Source organism: Clavelina lepadiformis, chromosome 6 (genome assembly GCF_947623445.1).
Source record: "Clavelina lepadiformis chromosome 6, kaClaLepa1.1, whole genome shotgun sequence".
Classification (NCBI taxonomy): domain Eukaryota; kingdom Metazoa; phylum Chordata; class Ascidiacea; order Aplousobranchia; family Clavelinidae; genus Clavelina; species Clavelina lepadiformis.
The window spans coordinates 17,569,401-17,589,475 of record NC_135245.1 but is presented as its reverse complement, the minus strand read 5'-3'; the positions used below and the strand labels follow the sequence as shown (position 1 = coordinate 17,589,475).

General features: G+C 37.3%; 2 protein-coding genes across 7 annotated transcripts; one reads left to right on the top strand and one right to left on the bottom strand.

Annotated features, from left to right (window-relative positions):
* The first annotated feature begins 199 nt into the window (after window positions 1-199).
* LOC143461781 (uncharacterized) lies at window positions 200-19,135 on the top strand. 5 transcript variants are annotated; one of them, XM_076959656.1, is made up of 30 exons: window positions 200-345; window positions 2,412-2,520; window positions 2,718-2,823; window positions 2,975-3,084; window positions 3,257-3,398; window positions 3,672-3,853; window positions 4,120-4,264; window positions 4,814-4,948; window positions 5,055-5,171; window positions 5,319-5,486; window positions 5,558-5,683; window positions 5,784-5,951; window positions 6,126-6,263; window positions 6,357-6,560; window positions 12,370-12,504; window positions 12,571-12,729; window positions 12,850-12,927; window positions 13,129-13,318; window positions 13,578-13,734; window positions 14,020-14,209; window positions 14,580-14,673; window positions 15,338-15,464; window positions 15,828-15,974; window positions 16,116-16,284; window positions 16,369-16,458; window positions 16,766-16,914; window positions 17,227-17,394; window positions 17,561-17,905; window positions 18,051-18,158; window positions 18,484-19,134. In XM_076959656.1, exons 2-30 carry the CDS (start codon window positions 2,414-2,416, stop codon window positions 18,767-18,769), a joined length of 4,440 nt encoding a protein of 1,479 aa, XP_076815771.1. In that variant the 5' UTR covers window positions 200-345; window positions 2,412-2,413; the 3' UTR covers window positions 18,770-19,134. The 5 variants fall into 5 exon arrangements, with proteins under 5 accessions (XP_076815771.1, XP_076815772.1, XP_076815769.1 ...); XM_076959657.1 differs by lacking the exon at window positions 200-345 and adding an exon at window positions 413-521; XM_076959654.1 differs by lacking the exon at window positions 200-345 and adding an exon at window positions 1,882-2,065 and having other exon boundaries at window positions 14,029-14,209; window positions 18,484-19,135.
* Window positions 6,677-11,467, bottom strand: LOC143461783 (uncharacterized). 2 transcript variants are annotated; one of them, XM_076959660.1, is made up of 5 exons: window positions 11,254-11,467; window positions 10,075-10,264; window positions 7,739-7,820; window positions 7,412-7,565; window positions 6,677-7,316 (listed from the first exon to the last, which is right to left on the bottom strand). In XM_076959660.1, the coding sequence occupies exons 2-5, from the start codon at window positions 10,234-10,236 to the stop codon at window positions 7,082-7,084; spliced, it is 633 nt and encodes a 210-aa protein (XP_076815775.1). In that variant the 5' UTR covers window positions 10,237-10,264; window positions 11,254-11,467; the 3' UTR covers window positions 6,677-7,081. The 2 variants fall into 2 exon arrangements, with proteins under 2 accessions (XP_076815775.1, XP_076815774.1); XM_076959659.1 differs by lacking the exon at window positions 11,254-11,467 and having other exon boundaries at window positions 6,678-7,316; window positions 10,075-10,534.
* Window positions 19,136-20,075: the final 940 nt, after the last annotated feature.

Sequence of the window (20,075 nt, the reverse complement as noted above, 5' to 3'; positions counted from 1 at the left end):
CAGATTTATGCACAGTTTTGCCGGCAACATACTGTAAAACAAGGGTCAGACAAGGAAGATTTGAAATAGATATCTTACAAAAATTACACGTCAGCTGTTTTACTATTGCAGTGATTTCAAGGCGACGTTTGAAAATTTCAGATTAGTAACCCCAAATCTTAAAACTTGCTTTTAAAACGGTATCAGATAAATGAGAGTGCATGCACATTCTTTTTATAGGTGTGAGTAATAGCCTCCACTAAGTTTTTTTTTGCTACCTACTTGCCTCAATTGGTGCAAATATGCGTCTTGTAGCGAAGTGGATTTGGAGTTAAACAAGAAATTCCTTCGCAACCCAACACAGGAGTAAGTCAATCAAAATATTTTTGTAAAACGGTTGCTACTGATTGAATGTTTTGAATAAATTGATACCGTACGGTTGAAGTGATATCGTGCGACGTTTGGCCTGATAAAGATGTATTTGCCGTGGATTAACAAGACAAAGCAAAGAATGTTTGCAGGCTGTGGATAACACTACTGTTGTAGGTTATGTGAATTATTTAAATTATTATTGGCCAATTTGATTTAACTTGAGTTATAGAAGTTAAACTCAAACGTTATAAAAGGTTAATCAGTCTAACTGTTTTTATTCAACGAGGATAAAACCTAGAACAATCATTTTACGCTCATTGCCTACAATTCACTCAGTAAAAAATGCTTTAACCCAGCATTAATCAATGCTGTTTTGGTGTGGTAACAACAAGCTTTTAGTTTGTTTGGCACCAACCCTGCCAGGGTAAAAAGCAAGTCAGGCAAGAAGAATATTTGTCATTATTGCGTCAGAATATTGACCCGGTATCATATTTTGTGCTCTACACAAAATCAAAGTTTACTATTTTTCATTTGCGCTTTCGTTATCTGGTTTTTTGAAAGCTCCTTGGCCCACTTGAAAACCTCCGTGTGGCCCACTGACTTGAAGAAACCGAAACTAAATGTAATGTAGTCTTTATGTGCAATGTCGCGCAATATGTTATAGTTACTCACTTTCTTGACTCAACTGGCTCGCAGAAGTGCCACGAGCATAAGTTCGCTTTAAGTGGAGGACGTAGGTCGTTGCTGCCAGGCGGCAACAGGCAGTAACTCAGTTCTCAAATAATGCCGATAGCACAAAACATGCATATGACGGAGCTGTTTAGCACCTATGTAGGCCTACACAGTACACAGCAAAAAGTCAGCATTACCAGTTTTGTGTACGTCATAATTACTAAACCACTGTGTCATCGTTTGCGCTATATGATCTGTGTTTAAGTAACAATAACGTCTTAGAAACCAGTAATGTATTTCCCGTTTGGTTTAATCAGTGTATGTGGTGGATCTTTTCAGCCGAGGCTTACTTTGCCACAAGTCAAGATAGTTTTGCTATTGTCTTTCGTTTACCGGCAATGATTACAATGCAATTACTTGAAGTATTTTGGTAATCTCTATTTACTCGCGCCTCCGGCGTTCCAGAGGGTCGGTTTGATTATTCCCGCTTTGTTACGCATTCATTGAAGACCACTTACGTCATAACGACTATAGTATTGTGATGTTATAGCCCGGCGCGATTTGAAACAATCAAGTGGTTAGAACCGAAGGAAAATATGTAATTGTGAAAAAAGGCGAAGTGCCGTCGCAAATAATTGATGATGACATTTTCTCATACCTATGTGGCGTTGATTTTGCAAGTGACAGCACGTCAGCGAAGTAGAAGTTACGTTTGTTTAGGTCTTGATGCACGGACCAAGCTACCGTCGCACTTTATAGAAAGTTTTACGGAATGTTTTCCATTGCGTTCAACGTAGGATGAATTAGTCAAAACGCATTAGCTTTACGTTTTTCAGCGGTGATAAAACCATGATGGACAATTTCATTTGGCAGCAAAACTTCAGGTATACACAAGGCCGACTTAGTCATTAATTATGTTTCAACTGAGTTAGTGTCTTAGCATTTGGGTAGACCTAGCCTAGAGTGAAGTTTTCTATAATCAAAATGGAAGTTCGAATGAAGATTAGAGATTCCTCGTTAAAGATATCAGGCGGTTGGCGTAGTAAGTCACAAGTCACTTCTCTCTTTTGTTGTGTTTTTTTGTCATCTTGTTTTCAAAATGAAAAAAAATTGATTGTTATTAATTTATCATCGTTAACGAGTTTTTTTAATCTGGTATTGCATTATTTTGTAATGATTTCATGTCACCGAGAAAAACCTTTCAGTATTTTTCTAGTTTAAAGTTCCAGATAGTTGCTCACAACACAAAAAAGCAGAAAGATTTAAATAAATAAATTATGAGGCTTTTTTCTTTAATTGTGTTATTAGCAATCACTTGGTACCGTACTTAAAGTCAACTTCGTCTTTTCCCAAACTTAGTCCTAAACTGTATGATTTCTTCGTTTTAGGTATGGACACTCCCCTTCGAGATTATCACTTACGGCCGCTCTCACGCGGTGATAGCCGTCCTCCAAGAGGCGACGATTACTTGGATACCAGTGAATATAACGATTCAAGGTTGGAATTGCGTTTATCTTGGAAAAATTCTTTCGTTTTCATTAACTACATAAACTGTCTATTGTTACAAACTATACTGTCCTTACAAATGTAGTCGGTCGAAGATTATAGTTTGCAGAAGTTTAGGCATAGCTAAATGAGCACGTTACGTTACTGACTGTCTGCTCATCTAGTTTGCTTTGTGTTCACAATTAAAGGGAATCTTTTGCGCCGTCTCGCGGTCGGTCATCCACACCTTCAGCTGCCGTTAGAAGAGCTATGCAAGTGTTGGATGAAACATATCGCCAGCAGTCAATATTAAAGGTGGGATATGTTCCGTTTAAAACTATAAACGGGCGACTTATTACAATTTTCGAAAATGCACTGTCTTATTAGTTTAGATATTTCGTCAGATAGTATTGACAGCACCTGCTGGGCTGATTTTGCAACTGTTTGTCTCAATTCTTTGTTTTAGAGTTCCCGTTGGTCACTCTCAGCAGATCCAGGCAGTGCCTACTCCAGACCAATCAAAACTCGTCGTTCGTCATCGCCCATTCGTTCACGGTCGCCATCTCCGATTCGATGGTTAGAAATTTTGTTTGTCCATAAAGCATGATGCATAGGTTTCTATGTATTTGAACCATTTTGTAGACATATAAATATAGCAAATAAACGCTTGATGGTGATTTGTACTGTATAGTGTTGGGCACAAAACAATAGATTTTTAGTTTTTAAAAGCTAAAAATTTCCATGTCAGCTTAAACAACAACTCGCCGAATTTTGCTCCGTCCCGATTGGTGGAAATTGAAAGAGATAACTACCTGGATGCGTTGGATGACAGTGAATCAAGAAGAGAAATCCTCTTGAAGAAACTAGTTGATGCTCAGAAGACGATGGAGGTAAAGCATCTTGTACATGATTTGAAAAGCAAACTGCAGGTTACAAATATAATAGTTATTTTTTTTGTACGTTCAAAAGATATTGTAAATGATCGTACAAACAAGCTGTATCGTAAGATTTTAGTTAAACACTTTTAAACTTTTTGAACTAACTTCCTATCAAAAATTAAAAATTAAGTTTAAAAATTATCTAAAAAATCCAAAGAAAAAGCAATATTTCTACCAAATCGCTCTCTTTATTCTTCTTCCAACTGTTCATTTTCTATGGATCAGGTTCAAAATGAACGCGTCCGAACAGGAGAGATGGATATGAACGAAGGAAGAGCGACAATAAGACTCCTCCAGCAAGTTCAACAGGAGCTAGAGACCAAGGTTGAGTTCCTCCAAAAAGAAAAAGACGCGTATATGTCAAGATCTCGGCAAGATGCAGAGGACAGAGAAACCCAAAGAAGAAAGTAAGATTAAATTGACCTGAGCAACCCGAATAATTAATTGCTGTACTTGGGCTGAGCTTCATCTTATTAGGCTATCTATTACAAATTATTATCATCTGTGCTAAAACTGTGAAAGCATAATTTCTATAACGTAAACAAGTTCTACCGCTCATGCATTATGCTATTAACCTTTTTTAGTATCGTTTTGCAGTTTTGTGTTGTATTTACGTTTTTGCTTTGCGTTGTTAATACAATTGGGCATTTAACTAGGTTGATAATATTTGCAGAATCGAGGATGTTACTCGTGAAGCAAATCGACTTCGTTGTCAGTTGGATCTTATGCTCGCCGACAAGGAACAACATCACGTTACACTTGAACATCTACAAAAATCTATCAAAGATTTGAACGATCAGCTTAAAACAACGACCGAAGTAAAAATTATTTAACTTATTTAATATTATTATTAGGTCGTTGTTTGTCGGTCTTTTGGTTCTGTGTCTCAATGTCGCTTTAAGCAAATAGTCGTACATACATTACGACCCACCATAGCTTTCTTCATGTCTACAGTACACACTACTTGAAGTGAGTTCAAAAGGCTTCATTAAAACTTGAATTGTTGCAAGTGTTATTTAATTAAACTTTTCGTTTGTTACTTACTTAGTTTAACAGAAGCCATGCGTTTGACGCTGACTACAGATTTGTTTCTTTCAAGAAACCAGTTGTACTCAATTTCATAATAAAAGAAGGCTATCAAGCAGTAATCTAATAAACCTAAATAATCTTTTTTCTCCACCATATTACTAAAGACCACGTTGAAAAACAAGGCTTTGTTGTACAACATTTCTATTCATATTGGTATTTGCAACATACTATAGTGCAGTGTAGAAGCTTCATTTGCACTTCCATGAGTTATTATTATTATTAAAATAATCTACATACAATTTAAACGGAAAAATTGCATTATAACTTGAATGGAACAGCTACGAATTGCCTCCGACAATGAACTCGATGCCACAAAAGAACGTTTGAATATTGCAAGACAACGCTGCGAACTGTTGGAGAAAGAGAAAAATCACGCTTTCTCTGAGTTGGAGAAAAACCAAAAAACTCATCAGGTATCAATGATAATTATCAATTAATATAATTAATCAATTGATATTCCGTCAACATAAACCTTGCACAAAATAGGATAAAACACCTTGTAACTTTCCCTATTTTTAGGCTCTCATAAACAGAAATACAGATATCGGTCAAAGATTAAGTCGATGTCAAACCGATCTTCAGGAAGTATCGGAGAAATACGACAAAGCTCACAACCAACTTGGAAACAATAAAGAGGTTAAATTTATTTTAAAATGAAAATAAAAATGAGAATTTTACTTCGTTTACAAGTCAATCTATTCATAACGTCACATTATTTCAGTTTCCAAATCAATGAGTTGTGTCATAGTACGTTGTAATGTTTTAATCTTTTGCATTTCACAGGAGCTAGCGATGTGTCGTGAAAAAGTCCGGAAGCAAAGCAAGGATTTATCGGAATTGAGGAAGAGTTATCAAGAAATGCAAGGCGACCGTGAGAGAGCGATCACGTATAACGTAGAACTGGAGAAAACCGTTCATTCCATAAAAGAAATAAACAAAGGACTGAAGAAGGTAAAAATCTAAGGTGTTTCCTTAAAATTTGTGAAAATATTTCCCAAGTTTAAAAAATACGCTTTTTGAAGGCAAAAATCGCATATGAAGACGACTTAACGCAACTGCATGCAGACCTGGCTAAGACCAGATTGGAACTCACTAAAGTTTCAGACCAGAACACTTCACATCTCGCTCACTGGAAAGAATGTCAAAAAGTAATAACACCAGATTCTCTCGCCTGACATATTTTATTATTTAATAGCGCATATTACCAAGCTAAAACAAGGAGTAGATATTTGCTTACTACGTTTACAGAACTGTAAAGAGCTTACTTCAGAGCTTGTCCAACTACGCCCTCACGTGGTCGAGCTTTCTGACAAAGTCAAGGAGCTGGAGGGCATCCACAAGCTGGATGTTCAGCAAATGTCACTTCTGGAAGCGCAGAAAGCGCAAGTTAATAGAGAAAGGGAAGATCTTGCCACAGTACGTACCTACTCGTAATAAGTTCCTCACAACGTCAGCTCCAAATCATCAAAAATTTTGCTGAAATTGATGACGTAACATTCGCTACAATTGTTTACCGCTTAATTACAAGTGGTTTTACCCGCTTGAATGAAATTATCCGTTTGCCTATTCGTATCTCTTTCGTTTTGGCAGAAATTATCAGCTCTTCAGGAGAGCTATAATCATCTGGAGAAACATCACGATGATGAAATGAAGAAGATGAATCAACAAGTGATAAAAACGAGACATGAACGAGAGAAAGCCAACTCTCTTTATAGAGATATGGAAGCTGTAAGCAAGCTACCACTCTAAAACTTTAATCTTTTGTAAGTGCTTAAAAGAGCTGTTTTTATATTTTGATATATGTTTTGGTGATTTCCATAGCAACTTAATCGAATCAAAGAAGAGTTAGAAGTCAACACACAACACACTAAAGCCCAAATTGACCATTGGAGGCAGGCTTGCTCCAAACTTACGTCACTGGTCGAAGAAAAAGACGAAGACATGCGCGAAAGCGCCACCCGGCGAAGGGAAGCGGAAGAAAGTCTGGCTCTTGTTGAAACACAGAAAAGAAATATGGAAATGGAGGTATGCGTATGATTTGCTATATGTTAATAGCACTTAATTCTAAGTTATGAAGAAATAATATTTATTAAAAATACATACGACATGTATTTTTACACGAAGTCATTGGGCAGTTCGAAATTTATTTTACAAATTTTCAAACCTGCGGAATGAGTAACTTCACTCTTTGAAGGTGTAATTGTAATCAAGGCAATCTAGTTCTTAGGTGGAATTAGAACTTTTGGGTATGGAACAGACCATGCAAAACCCACACGCAATTAAAACATATTTGAGCTGCAAGATGTTGTGGATATTGTGAATATTACATTATTTTGTGAAACGATAAATCAACCTGTGAAATACATGTAAAGTAAATATATTTTAATAAAGGGTTCGTATAATATGAGACGGTAAATGTGGTAAAATGCACACGCTAAAATCACTATGTAGTGGTTCAAATATGCTTAATAATCAGTAAAATCTTTCGTGATGCAAGCTATAAATCTCCAATGCGTCAATTACATTTCAAGCATTTCCCATCAAATTTATCTCAACCATTTTTTTCTTATTTGTTCTATGACAAAATGAGCTCGTAGCTCAAGGCTTTTTTCTTCTATTTCAACGAATTCGATGTCGAATTTTTGACAAATGTGTTTCATCTGCTCATGAAATCGTTGTGACGAGTCGAATCCTCCCGTTTGAACTCTTACTCCGTCATCTATCAAATATTCCCTATGCGGAGCCAAAAGGAAGAGGATGCTGTTCTCTTTATCTCTGTTCCTGAAAATACATAGAAAATTCATCGATCTGTTATAGGTCGTTTTTATTTTTTCCTTTCAGGTGACTTTAGAAAGATTTACATTACACCTACTTACAGTTCCAGCATTTCGATAACTTCTTCGGATTCCGTTGCTTTTAAGAATTCACTTTCTGACACATATTCTAGCAAATACGTCAGTGGGTCGATGACCCAACGATCCCAGATAATGACGTCGAATTTTTCGCTTGTTTTTGTTTTCGATGCTTCGACTGCAATATTTCACAACTATGAATGTGTCGTTTTATCAGATTGCAACAAATTAACAAAATTTGTCAGCCAAATACGTTTGGTGCTATATGCAGTATAGTAGATCGTTAAAACGTAACCACTACGAGGCCTTGTGGAAATGAGCTGCATTTGCTCCATATATAAAGAAATTTACTAGCCGTGGTCATTGTGCTGTACATCTGTCGTACGATAGCGTGGTTGAGCTGTGTCAAAATCATCTTGTCTTGAAGTTTTTTCTGCAACGATTAAGTCTGGAATTTAGTGAATCAACTTATCCGCAAGCAGTCCGAATAAAAACAGCTTTTAACGTTTAAGAAGTTGTTTAGCATTAAAGCCCAAAGAAAAGAAGCATATTTTCAAGAAATTAGCAATCATATTGACATCTGAGATCCCCACTTGCTATTAAATTGGTTTTAACACTCATTAGCTAGTAACCAGCAATAGAATTTAGATCTAGCCGTGGGCAACGCGTTGACAATTATTAACCGTATAGAGCACTACTAGCCGAGTCATAGACACCTTAAATAGAAGGACTGGTATCTTCCATGCTCGGTATCTAGAACTTGGGTCCCATCATAATTTGTGTCAAATACATGGTAAAACCTTCATTCTGGTGTCTCTTTGGGGTTTTGAAGGGTGAGGAATTACTTTTTCATACTTTTAACCTTCTACAAGGTCATCTGAAGGTCATTTAAAGGTCAAATCACGAAAAAATAGCGCAAAATCACTCAAAATATTGCATATCTTCTCACTTAAACAACTGAAACACACAGTATGTTCTTCTGTGACTGAATTAAAATGTATTCATGGACAGTTTAGCCTGGATAGTTCAACACAAACAATGAAATTTGTGAAACAACAATGAAAAACAAAAAACAACAACAAACAACAATGAAATTTGTAGAAATGAGTAATCAAAATACTTGTTGGCATACTAAAGATACTTGTTCAGTTTTTAGTAGAGAGTTTTTCTTTTCTTCTCAAACAGCCGAGTTTTCTTTCTTTGTCACTGCTGTCAAGCACAAATGCTTTCAAAAGAATGTTTGATAAAGTAAGACATGCTCCTTGAATTACAACCATTGGACTATCGATACGACGCAAAGCATGGCTGAGATGAGCTCGGCAGCAATGCAAGTTGCACTTACCAAACAGTTTATAGGCTGAATGTACGAAATGTACTGTTGAGAGTAGAGGTACAGTTAGTCCACCTCTATATAAGTTTGTGAGAAACTCCGAATTAATCCGATGGTCATCATCATTTTCAGTTTCGATACGCAAGATATTAGCTGGATATTTGTGTTCCAAATATCCAGCTAGAAAAATACATTTATGCTTGACACTGTCATTAGATTGCACTAGGTCTTCAGTGTCAGCAATGGTGATGTCAAATTGATTATCATCAATGCAAATGTTAGAGGTGCAAGGCACCAAAGAACTTTTCAAGGGCCTTTGTCAAAACGTCGACCTTCTGGAGGAGTGAGCAGTAACTGTAACTGAGCATAAATAAACTGGAAATGAGGCGAATCAGAACAACTCATGCTATTCAATTCCTTTACAGCACTGTTTAGATAGTCTGTATCTTTGAACTCATACTCTGTAATGCATGACAGAATTTTGTCTAACTGCGACCATTTACTGAGAAGGCTATTCTTTTGCAGACAACCAGCTTTGGAAAAATATGTTTTAGGTATGTCCTTTCCATTTTTCTCAACACATTTAAGATGCAAAAATCCAAATGACGATTGCACGCGTTGAAAATGAAGAAATTGAATAACAGAACGACCTTTTGCATCAGTTTTAGAAATGTAAATGTCATCACTATCACAAAAAAAAAGATGATCCTTTGAGAAATGCTGCTTGATGTCATTACAAAAAGAAGAAAAGTCAGCTATCTTATCCAGACCTTCAGTACGGAATCGTTCCTTTTCAGCCCTGGCCTCTGCTGAAGCAGTTCTAGGCCTAGTTCTGGGTGCTGAGGAGACCTGCTTTAAGCATGACTTTAAAACTCCAGGGAAAATGGACGGTGGTTGGCTTGGTCTTTTTCCACCTTTAACTGAAATCCATTCACAGTCAAAATGATTAGCACAAGCATAGATCTGCTTAAGCTGTAGCAAACTAGAACGCTCATTTGGCATGGCATCAATCCAACGGTTTCGTTCTACTTCATCAGTTGGAAATGATACCACTTTGGAGTACGGTTCCTCCCTGTAATTGCCTCGACAACCATATACATTACATTTCTTAGGCATTGTGCGTTATTAACAGAGACCCCTGAAAAAAATTTGTTACGATTATGCAATAGAACTAAATCTAGAGTCTACGATTGGGACCCAAGTTCCGTAACCCGAGAGTGCGAGTTACTAGTCCTTCTATTTAAGGTGTTTATGAGCCGAGTACAACTTGCGCCATTCCTAAACCTGTAAAACCCAGAAGTAAATAAGTAAAGTTTTTAATGTACAGTCAAGTGTAGGCAAACATCCTGGTCCTCACTTGTGTGTAACCTTCTTCAACCACGACCCTTCTTGCAACCTCTTCGTGAACGCTTATGTTTAAATCATCTTCATTGACGTTTTCCTTGATGTAATTTAATAAGGTCGTCTTTCCGGATGAATGGACACCACTGACGAAAACATGATGTAACTTTGACGTCATTCAGATGTAATGCGTTGTTTTGTCGATTCTATGGTAATTATTCTTAATTGGTAAATAAACAAAATGTAAAGGTTAAACTATATACCATTGCTGATTTACAGCATAAGCATTTTACAAACACATTTCCCTGTTCTAAGAGCTCTTGTATCGTAAAGCTGCTAACCACTAAGCTTTTGCCGTATTGCAATACTATAGCCTATTGGACACAGTGGCGTAGCCAGAAAAAAAAATGGGGGGTGCCAAATTTTTGATGAGTTTAAGGGAACTATACAATACAAATACATATACAAATATTATTATATTTTCAACAAAAGGCTCAACTTCAGAATCCAAACTTTGAACATTGGGGGGGGGACATGGCCTCTTTCGCCCCCCCCCCCCCCTGGCTACGCCTATGATTGGACAGCCTAGCTTTCGCTCAAAGAGTAAACATTTTTTTGAATGGGAAAGTCGCTTTCGCAAAACATTATCTCAAATTTACACTTTGGCATAATCTAACCATAAAGTGTACAGCAAGTGTAAAGTGAGAGGCAATTCCACAAACAAGTTGGTCTTAAATCAAAGTGTAGTTGTCAGCAATTATTCTGGAGAAAGGTGTTGTACTAATATGTAGTGGATAAGCAGTCATTGCCGTAAATAAGAGGCAAAAAACGAAAATTCTTCGCATAGTTATGACAAAGCTGGCGATTTTTATTACGTCATAATAAAAGAAAAAGTAGAGACGGCTCAGATATTTGGATCAAGTATAAATAGAATGTTTCGTGCGTCCGACATGTAAATAGTAATAGGTATATCTAAATATGGCGTACTTAAACTAGCTTACCACTGGTTTACTGTATTTGTACCGGTAAATTTATTTGCTAACCTAAAGTCAGTTCAACCTTGCTGTTGGTTCTAGCCCCAGCCTAATCCGGTGCCCGTAACAGCGATAAAAACAAGAATGCTTTACCAGTTCATGTGCTGTCATTTGTGATATTCCTGTGCTGAAAATAACCAAACCTGCTAATAGTCACTCACCTATGGCGACGAATTCCATCCACAACCGGTTAGCTAGCCCAGTGCTACTATCATGCCTAATTCAAACTCGAACCCTGCCCGAGAACATTTTTCCTGCCCGCACCCGCACCTAAGATCCGTCCCGAGATCGCTCCCGTGGTATAACTTCCGACTGCGGGCGTCCGCGGATACCCAAATTATTAATTTCCGACTGCTTCTTGTTAGCTGTTGCCATAATTTTCGTAAAGTACAATAATCTTTTCAAATAAATGAAAGTGAGTTTGCCGTTTGCTTAACCTTTGCTTCAACCTTTAGTCTTAAAATAGTTGTTTCGCTTTTCTTCGACTTTCTTTGTGATTGGACCACAAGTCTGTCACTACGTAACAAAAGGTGGAAGACAACGTTTGACCTTATTTAGTTTCATGGCTTTGTTATTGTGAGTTCAAAAAAAGTAACTAAAATTCATTGTATTTAACAAAAGTTAACATAATCACCTCGTAGATTAACCTTTAATGATTTCGATGCGGACACTCGTATCCACCCCGCATTTTAAAAACATTTAACACAAACACCCCACAACAGCAGCGAAGCACCAGGGCTCTATTACAAACCCCAGCCATCAAGCATAACGTTTTTACATTGTGACGTCATAATAACCTTCGTCTCCGTCATAATAGGAGGCCAAATTTGAGATACAATTTTGGTAATAACTACTTAACCACTACATATTATTAAAAATCCTTTCGCTACTGTAAAATATTTACTGCTGGCAACCACTCTTTACTTTAACTTGCCAACTTGTTTTTAAATTTGCCTCTCACTTAAAGCTCTGTTTTTGTAGCTCCTCGGCATCACTTTTAGATGTATTTTGCACAAATCGTTTAAGTATGTGCATGGATTCGTTTTTGATTCTACGACCTACGTATTGAAACAACGCAGCAGCAATACATGGCAGATCTCGGGGAGATGCCACAATTCAGGGCAAAACAAAAACTCAGCCGCCAGGCTATTTCTAAAAGCAATACCACATTTGACCATAATTTTCCAATTTGCTATTCACCAAGTCTCACTCTGAAACTCGCCAGGTAATTCCTGCTTAGAAAGCAACTCATAAAGACTGTATCTTTTTTTTTACAGTTGGACGAAGCACAAGTTTCCCAGGAAGAATTGACTCATTTACGGACGGAGAACAAGAAACTATCGCAGGAGCGAGCCGAGAATCAGCAGATGATCTCGGTATTGGAAATGCAGAGGGACATCTTATCAAAATCCGTGAGGAAATTTTTATATTGTATGATCTGCAACCACTTGGTTTGTAAAAGGTAGTGCTCTTGGCAGCCTTCAAAGCAGGCTTCTCAAGATAGCGTCACGAAAGCTCAAACAGAGAAGTTACAAGCTGAGTTATCTCTGACAAAAGCAAAGCTGACACAGACGGAAATGGAACGGGACGAATGTCTGAAGAAGAAGTTCAATTCCTCTTTTACCACAGAGCGGAGGGTAAATATAGGCGTCTCGCTACAATTAATTCTAAACAACTTCTGCTTTTATCCTTTTTAATGCACCGTGATTGGTTAAGCTTTGTAAAACAAGGAGCATAATTTTACCTTTGGTTTGCAGGAAACGGATGACAGCGACCTTTCAAGGATGAAAGGCATGAACCAAATATTGGTAGAAGAGATGGCCAAGCTAAGACAGGTTTGCATTTGGATGAATTTTACAAGACATTTTGGACTCTAAGTAACCCTATTACCCTGTGTTAAGTATGGTATAATAAACTTTATCGAGTATAATTTGCATTTACGAAAAATGTTAGCTTCCACGAATCATCAAACTTTGCACAATGCTACGTACGTTACCGTATATAGACGATTTATCAAACGAGATATATCTTTTCAGGAAGCTGAAACAATTCAAAGTGTAATGGATGACAAGCAGCGAAATCATGAACGTGACGTCTACAAGATAGAAAGAGAAAAGCAACAGCTTGATTTAAGAATTGCGAGCATGAGTGATGAAATCAACGCCCTCAGAAGCAACCAAGCGCGACATACAAGGGAAGACAGCTCGGAACTCAAAAGGCTGCGAAGTAAGCCTAAGCCTTACCTATTCAATTTACTCCTCTCTCTTCATACTGTAACACATAGTCATAGATCTTAGTCTTAGTTTAATTTAAATTAATTAATTAACTATTAATAATTATTTGCATGAAGTGTTATTATTACCATTGGTATGAACTATTATTTTTATTAATTAATTTCAAAATTATGCGCCCAGAGAGATTTTTTTCCAATTTTGTTTTCATTTTCTCGGATGTCTATCGTTTCATTTTTGACGTTTCTTCCCAGGTGAGGTCCTCCGTCTCAAACAAGAGATGGAGGAGAAGGACCAACAGGCGATGGTGATGAAAGGAGAATGCATTATCCTCGAGAACGGGAAGAAGCGCGCCGAAGATCGGATCAGTGTCCTCCAAGTCTCCATGATGGGCCGATCAGGAGACACAGAGTAAATTATATTCTCCTTTATTTATTTTCTATAATCCATTTATGCGGTGTTTATTTTAAGTTTACTTCCTTGTAGTAAATTTGAGAATACTTTAAAACGGTTTAATTTCTGCTTTTGATGTACTTTTAACTCACTCACTTTATTTCAACTGTAACCTTTTTTGTCAACCTTTGTGCTGTTACACTTCGACTTGCTATCTCATAGTATGTCAAGCAAAAAGGTTCTAGATTTTTCATTTTTATAAATATTATCATAAAATGTTTAAAGTCGTTTCTTGCGTTTTAGGCAAAGTAGACACGACAAAGAGATGGTTGGGAAGCTAAACAGTGAAATGAGATTAAGTGCGGCAAAACTTGACGCAGCTAAAGCCGAAAATGCCACCTTGCGGCTGCGTGCAAAAGAGATGGAAGACACGAAGTCATCTCAGCAAGACGTGATTGAAATCCTAAAGAAGCACCTGGAGAACAACAGTAACGTATGTTTTAAACAGTCTTAGGTTTATTAATTGGTATACGTCGAATTAATTGTTATTCATTATCAAACTGTGCGTAGATAAAACTGAACAGAAAAAGCGAATTACATAGTAATTAGCATACTAGTCGTTTAATATATGTTTCTGTTGAGAATAACAACAGTGTGTTTGAAGTAGTTATTGCAGTTAGGAAAGTTGATTTGCTTGATCAGTGATTGCTCAAATCATTGGTCTGAAAACATGTCTTTGCTTATGAAAGTAACTTTTTGCATTCTGTTGTAAGCCTTCCGTATATCTACAAGCTTGAAGTTCTTAACAAAATATTTAACTCAGATCAGTTCAGAATAAACTCAAAATTATTTCCTTTTTTCAGAGTGTTGTCGACAGCGATTCGGCTTCGTCTTGGTCAAATAACGCAGCACGTGACATGAAAGCACTCAAGCGCGACCTTCAACGTTCTTTAGAAAGTGACTGAAGATTTGTTTAACTTTTATGAGCTTTATATTTATATACTGTACGTCAGGCATGTCAAACTGCGCAACATCTACGGCCACATTTTCCACATATCATGTCGTAAGAGCTGTAATGCTTTTGGCTCGAATTCCTTGGTAGGCTAACTGGCTAACTGCATTTTCCTGACATATTTTCGTCTAAAAACGAAATGTGCTCAGAAAACAGAAGACGTTAAAACACAAGAACTACTGCTGTGGTTAAAAGATATCCATCAGATAACTTGACGTTTAGGAAACTGCATAATAATGACGATTTTACGGATTTCCAAGGCTTCATAAACAAATCGTTTCTTATTAACAACCGCATTTGAATTGTTTCAAACAATGTGATGCAAGCTGCTAACTTTAATGGAATAGAGGCCTTTGTACAGAAACAAGATGCAACAGCTGTAACTTTAAAGATAGTATTGAATGATTTGTCATAAGACTATAAAAATAAAAAACTTTTTGGGCCGCGCTGGAGTAAGACTCTTTATAGTTTGACATGCCTGCTGTATGTTAACATCATGCTGTCACTTTTAGCGGCTAAAGGGTTTTACATTTGAAAACCAGTGCTGAACATGATAGTTTGGGAAACGGGTGTGCCATTTGGTTAAGTGTTTAGTGATTGTTTTTTTAGATATTGCATCACGTGATAAACAAATTAGTGAACTGAAACGAAAGTTCCTCGAAAGTCAGAAGCTGGAACACAAAGCAAGACAAGAACGAGACGAACTCCAAGGAAAAACCATAATCATGGAATCTCTGTAAGTTACTTTAAATTTTGGCACTTCCTTCTCAACAAAGAGGAAAGCGTATAATTCAGAATGCATCTTTCGGAAAAGGCAAGCAGACAAATTCTACAAGCGGAACTCGAGCGCTGAGTAATCATCACCGAATTTAATTTGTAAAAAGACTGTTTTTAGTCCCATGATATATATTCCGATACCATTAGGATTACTCATTTACTATGCTAAACACATGCAGCTAGCTGTAGCTACATAGCGTATAAACCATGTCAACTGTCAACAAGTAGGCCTATGTTGTTATTGTTTTTACTAGATCTTTAACTAAGTTACTAAGGCGACAAAGCGGAGCCTTTATCCTGGGATTTTATTTTCGAAACACAGAAACGCATCGAGTGAAGATCTTCTTAAGGAGCTGGATGAAGTCAGAGAGGAAAAATCGAAGTTGGAAAAGCAGCTGAGCAACTTCTTCACAAGCAAGACGAGTCAAACACCGCCTTCTTCCCTTGCGTTGGCTGAAGATCTTGACAAGTAATTTGACTGATGATGAAATTAACCAAGTTAAATTAGTTTAATTACGGATCATAACAGTGTCGTAGAGGTCTTTATACCGGAAAAATCCAATAACAATTTCAATTTAAAAAGTGAAGTTAAAACATGCTGCGGTTTTAGGGAACTCGAAAAGCAATACCACACAGTGTGTGAGAGAAACAAGTGGTTGGAGTCTCGGATCGCTTCTTTGCAGAGAGAAGTAGAACTGGTTCGAGATCAAAATTCCCTTCTTCAAGAACAACGTAACCACGCCGAGCGGGAAGCATCAAAGTTAAGAGAAGACATGAAGGTAGGTTTGAAGATCACTCGTATGGATGTACACTGCTGGGTAAGTTAACGCAGTTGGCTCATAAAAATGGTTGTTTGTCCAAAGGAACTGCAAATGACGTCAAAAGGTTCCCGTAGAAAAAGCGAAGTGGAACAAATTCACCTCCAGCAAAGCAATGCAGAAAAGATACAAACGGTACAGCTAATAAGGCTTAGTATCACAAATCAGTTACAATTATTATCTATTAATTGATGGTTGGTTACGTATAACGATGGAAAATTGACCTAGCTGTATTATGACATACTGTATAATCAATTTTCCTATATGATTGATCAATAAGTAAAGAGGGTCGTATAATACATGGTCACATTTTAGGTGACTTTGCTGAAGAGACAGTTTCTGAAAATTTAACTGTCAGCTATGCCAATAAAGGTCTCTTATCTTTTCGCGCCTTCTGGCAGTCTGTTTTTCGGTATTGATTCGTCAATCGATCTGTTTCCAGATACTGAATTTGGAGCGCGAACTAGCAGAGAAAAAACAGTTGATACAGGCGATGGCAAAAGAAATGCAAGGTCTGCAGAAGAAAACTGATAAAGGAAAAATTTCTAACTTTATGAAGAAACTTCGTCGAAGTAGCGACAGTGGCCCAAGGTTTGTCTTTTTATCAAACAGTTCATTGTTATATAAAACTTTTAAAACTTATTATCAAGGAATAGCTGTTGGCTTATGCTACATAACCTATGTCGTTAACAAACTGTTGAAATTCGCTGGCTTATATTGTTACAGTGATGCCTTAAACCTGGCCAAATTGAAAGGAATATATCCATAAAAAGTTACCAGTTCTAAATAAAACTTCCAGCCATAGCTGAATGTTGTTATCGGAATCATAACAACCAAATGCATGCTAATGCATACATAACTTTTTAAAATCCATTTTAAACTAAACTATTCTAATTTCATCAGCAAAGATCCCGAACGTCAATCCCATCTTTACAAAACAAACACAGAAGGAGAGAATACTTATTCCAGAAGTGGAACATTTGAATCCCCGTCTAGCACTGGTGATCTTGGATACTCTACAATGTCCACCACTCAACCAAGGAGGGCGAGTTCTCTCTCGCCTAAAATAAAGTAGGCTACACTTCTCGTAACCAATTTAAAACCTGTTAGCTTTTATATTAGCTGGGATATTTTTGTTGTAAGCTAAGAATAAATTTGTTTTGATACATTTTTGCGAATTTGTTATTGTCTTGTGCTTGAGAAGTTTTTTGGTCTTCATGTGGCTCTTTTATTTTAGATCTTCTGCGTTTGGCGGTTACAACAAAGGGAGGCGAAATTCTGCAAAATCTCAAGGGATTGAGTCATCCCAAGCGCCACCCTCCCCAGCACTGACTTACGTCACTGCTATGGATGACGTCAGTCTAGGTTATACTCCATCCATCGGGAGAAAATCACCCGGAGAAAGACCGGGAAAGGACGCTCTCCAGCGCCCACTCGTTGCAGCAAGAGTTAGCTTTGATGATAACTCCGAACAAGATTCGGATGCGAATACTCCAAGAGAATCAAGCAGGGAAATATCTCCTAGACACGATGATGAAGAAGAAGACGATGGAGCGTTTTTTGCCGATGATTATATTCCCGGGTAAATATAAGTTATAAAAATATATAACCTACCTTAGACCCAAAAGTAACAAGCTTAACTTTGCTTATCATGTAATCATAGGTTATAGAAAAAATCAACATTTTAGCTTTAAAAATCGCTCATTAAATAACTTAAATTATTCCAGCTCTTCTAATATACCTTCGCCGGACGGAAACGAACCCCATCCCGCAGAACTCACCGGTTTGCCCAGTCCGACATCCAGTCCGTCGTTACCATCGCCTTCTTGTGCTCGGTAAATATCTTAAAGATCATAAACAGAAAGCGAGGAAAAATTGTCCGGGGATGATAAACTTTTTTGTTGATTGGTTGGTTGTGCTTTGTTTTCCTTGTAAACAGGGTAGGTTTATATAGCTGCTAGAAGCTATCATTAACACCCAAATAAATGTTATGTTTTTATATTTTTGGAGAATGGACTTTTTTTCTACCTGAAGCTACCTCTATAAAACGAAACTACAAGTTATAGATTTTTCTGTATGCTAACTTCCCAAGTAACATTCTTTACATGTGTTGTAAAATGTAACATAAATTAGCAATAACCGTTATCGGGTTATGTGTAGCAAGCGCAGCGTGCCTGTCTATGTGGTGGCTGCTAGTGATGATTCAGACAGAGACACTGGCAGATTTGACCTATCAGGGTCAAGTGATGATAGGCCTGAGCTCCCATCCCCGCCAGTGATCGGAAAAATCCCAAACAATGCATTGTCAGTTCCAGGATCAAGTAAAATATCTCATGAACAGCAACATTCTCCACCACCAAGGCCCCAGTCTCAGCCTACTTTTATGGAAATGTCACTTTCACCAGCGATAAGTTCGTCCAGAAAAAAGCATTCTAGTTTGGTCTAACTCTAACACAAGACAATTTGCTTTTCCACGCGGTTCAAGTTCATGCAGTAGCTGTTTATGAAAGTTTTGTGTCATGAGTGCTCTATCTGTGACAACTAACTTCGACGCAGGCGTGGTCTGAATCGAATAGCGACGTCATTAATAATAAAAGTTGTATTTAGTTGCAAGTAAAGGCAATTACTTTCGCATTTTGGCGTATGATGTTTTATTTGTTTACTCTTTTGAGCGAACTGTGATCTTTAGCGTTTTGTACAGAAAGCAGTTTTTAATCATGCGTTTTCAGATTCTGGTTATCTCTTGTGATGAAAGCTTGTGCCATATAATAACACTTTTAAATAAAATGAGTATTAAGTATTGTACGTCTAATCAATTAGGCCTATATAGATAAAGAAAGAATTTATAGAAATTTTGTAAAATTACTTTGAATGTGGGGTGGTTAAAGCCAAATTTACAAAATTCACTTCGTGCAGATGGTAGGCTAAGCTAAAGGAATAAAAGTCAACTAGAAATAAACGTGTTGCAAAATTAGTTGAACTTTTATCACTACACAGTACGCCTATGTTAGTTTTGTAAATTTAGCTGAAAGTAAGGTTTATAACTACTGTATGCTGCTTTAGGGAATTCCTCAGTTTTGCATTCTACAATCATAAATGCCCAAGCCACAGACATCTTAGAAAACCACGTTTATAGAAAGTTGGATGTTGTTTGTCTGTTCTGCAACAAAATGTGGCTTAAGTTAAATGAATGGTAAGCAAAATGTCCTAGGCTAAGCTAAATGAAATGCAAAATACGATTTTTGCAGACGGTTCGTCATTTGTGTTGCATGATTATAGCAGTTTCATGACTGCAGGCAGGAATCAAATTTTAGCCATAGGCCTAGAGAAAACTTTTGGTAGTGTGTAAGCTGTAGGCTATATAGGTCACAGGTATGTAGGCCGGACTGCGGAGTATGGCCGTTTTCTGCATGATCTTAGGTGCGTTCAACAACCAAAAAATGACAAGTGTGGGTGTGAAATTTTTTTTAGATGGTTGTGCTCCCCTACATATAGTAATTAATGTAGCCTACACGACTAATTCAATTAAAAATTTGAAAATTGAGGGCGCAGAAGTTCTGTCCAAGGCATTGCAAAACTACGTACTTCAGTGTAAACTTAACTCAGGAAAACAATATTGGGGTCTAGTGTACAAAGGCATCCTTTGGCTGTTTATGCGCTTGTATAAACTAAACCCCAATATTGGGTGCGCCTATGTCTATGCCAAACTGTGCAGTCTGGTGTAGGCTATAGCCTATGTTTTCTGTTATAAC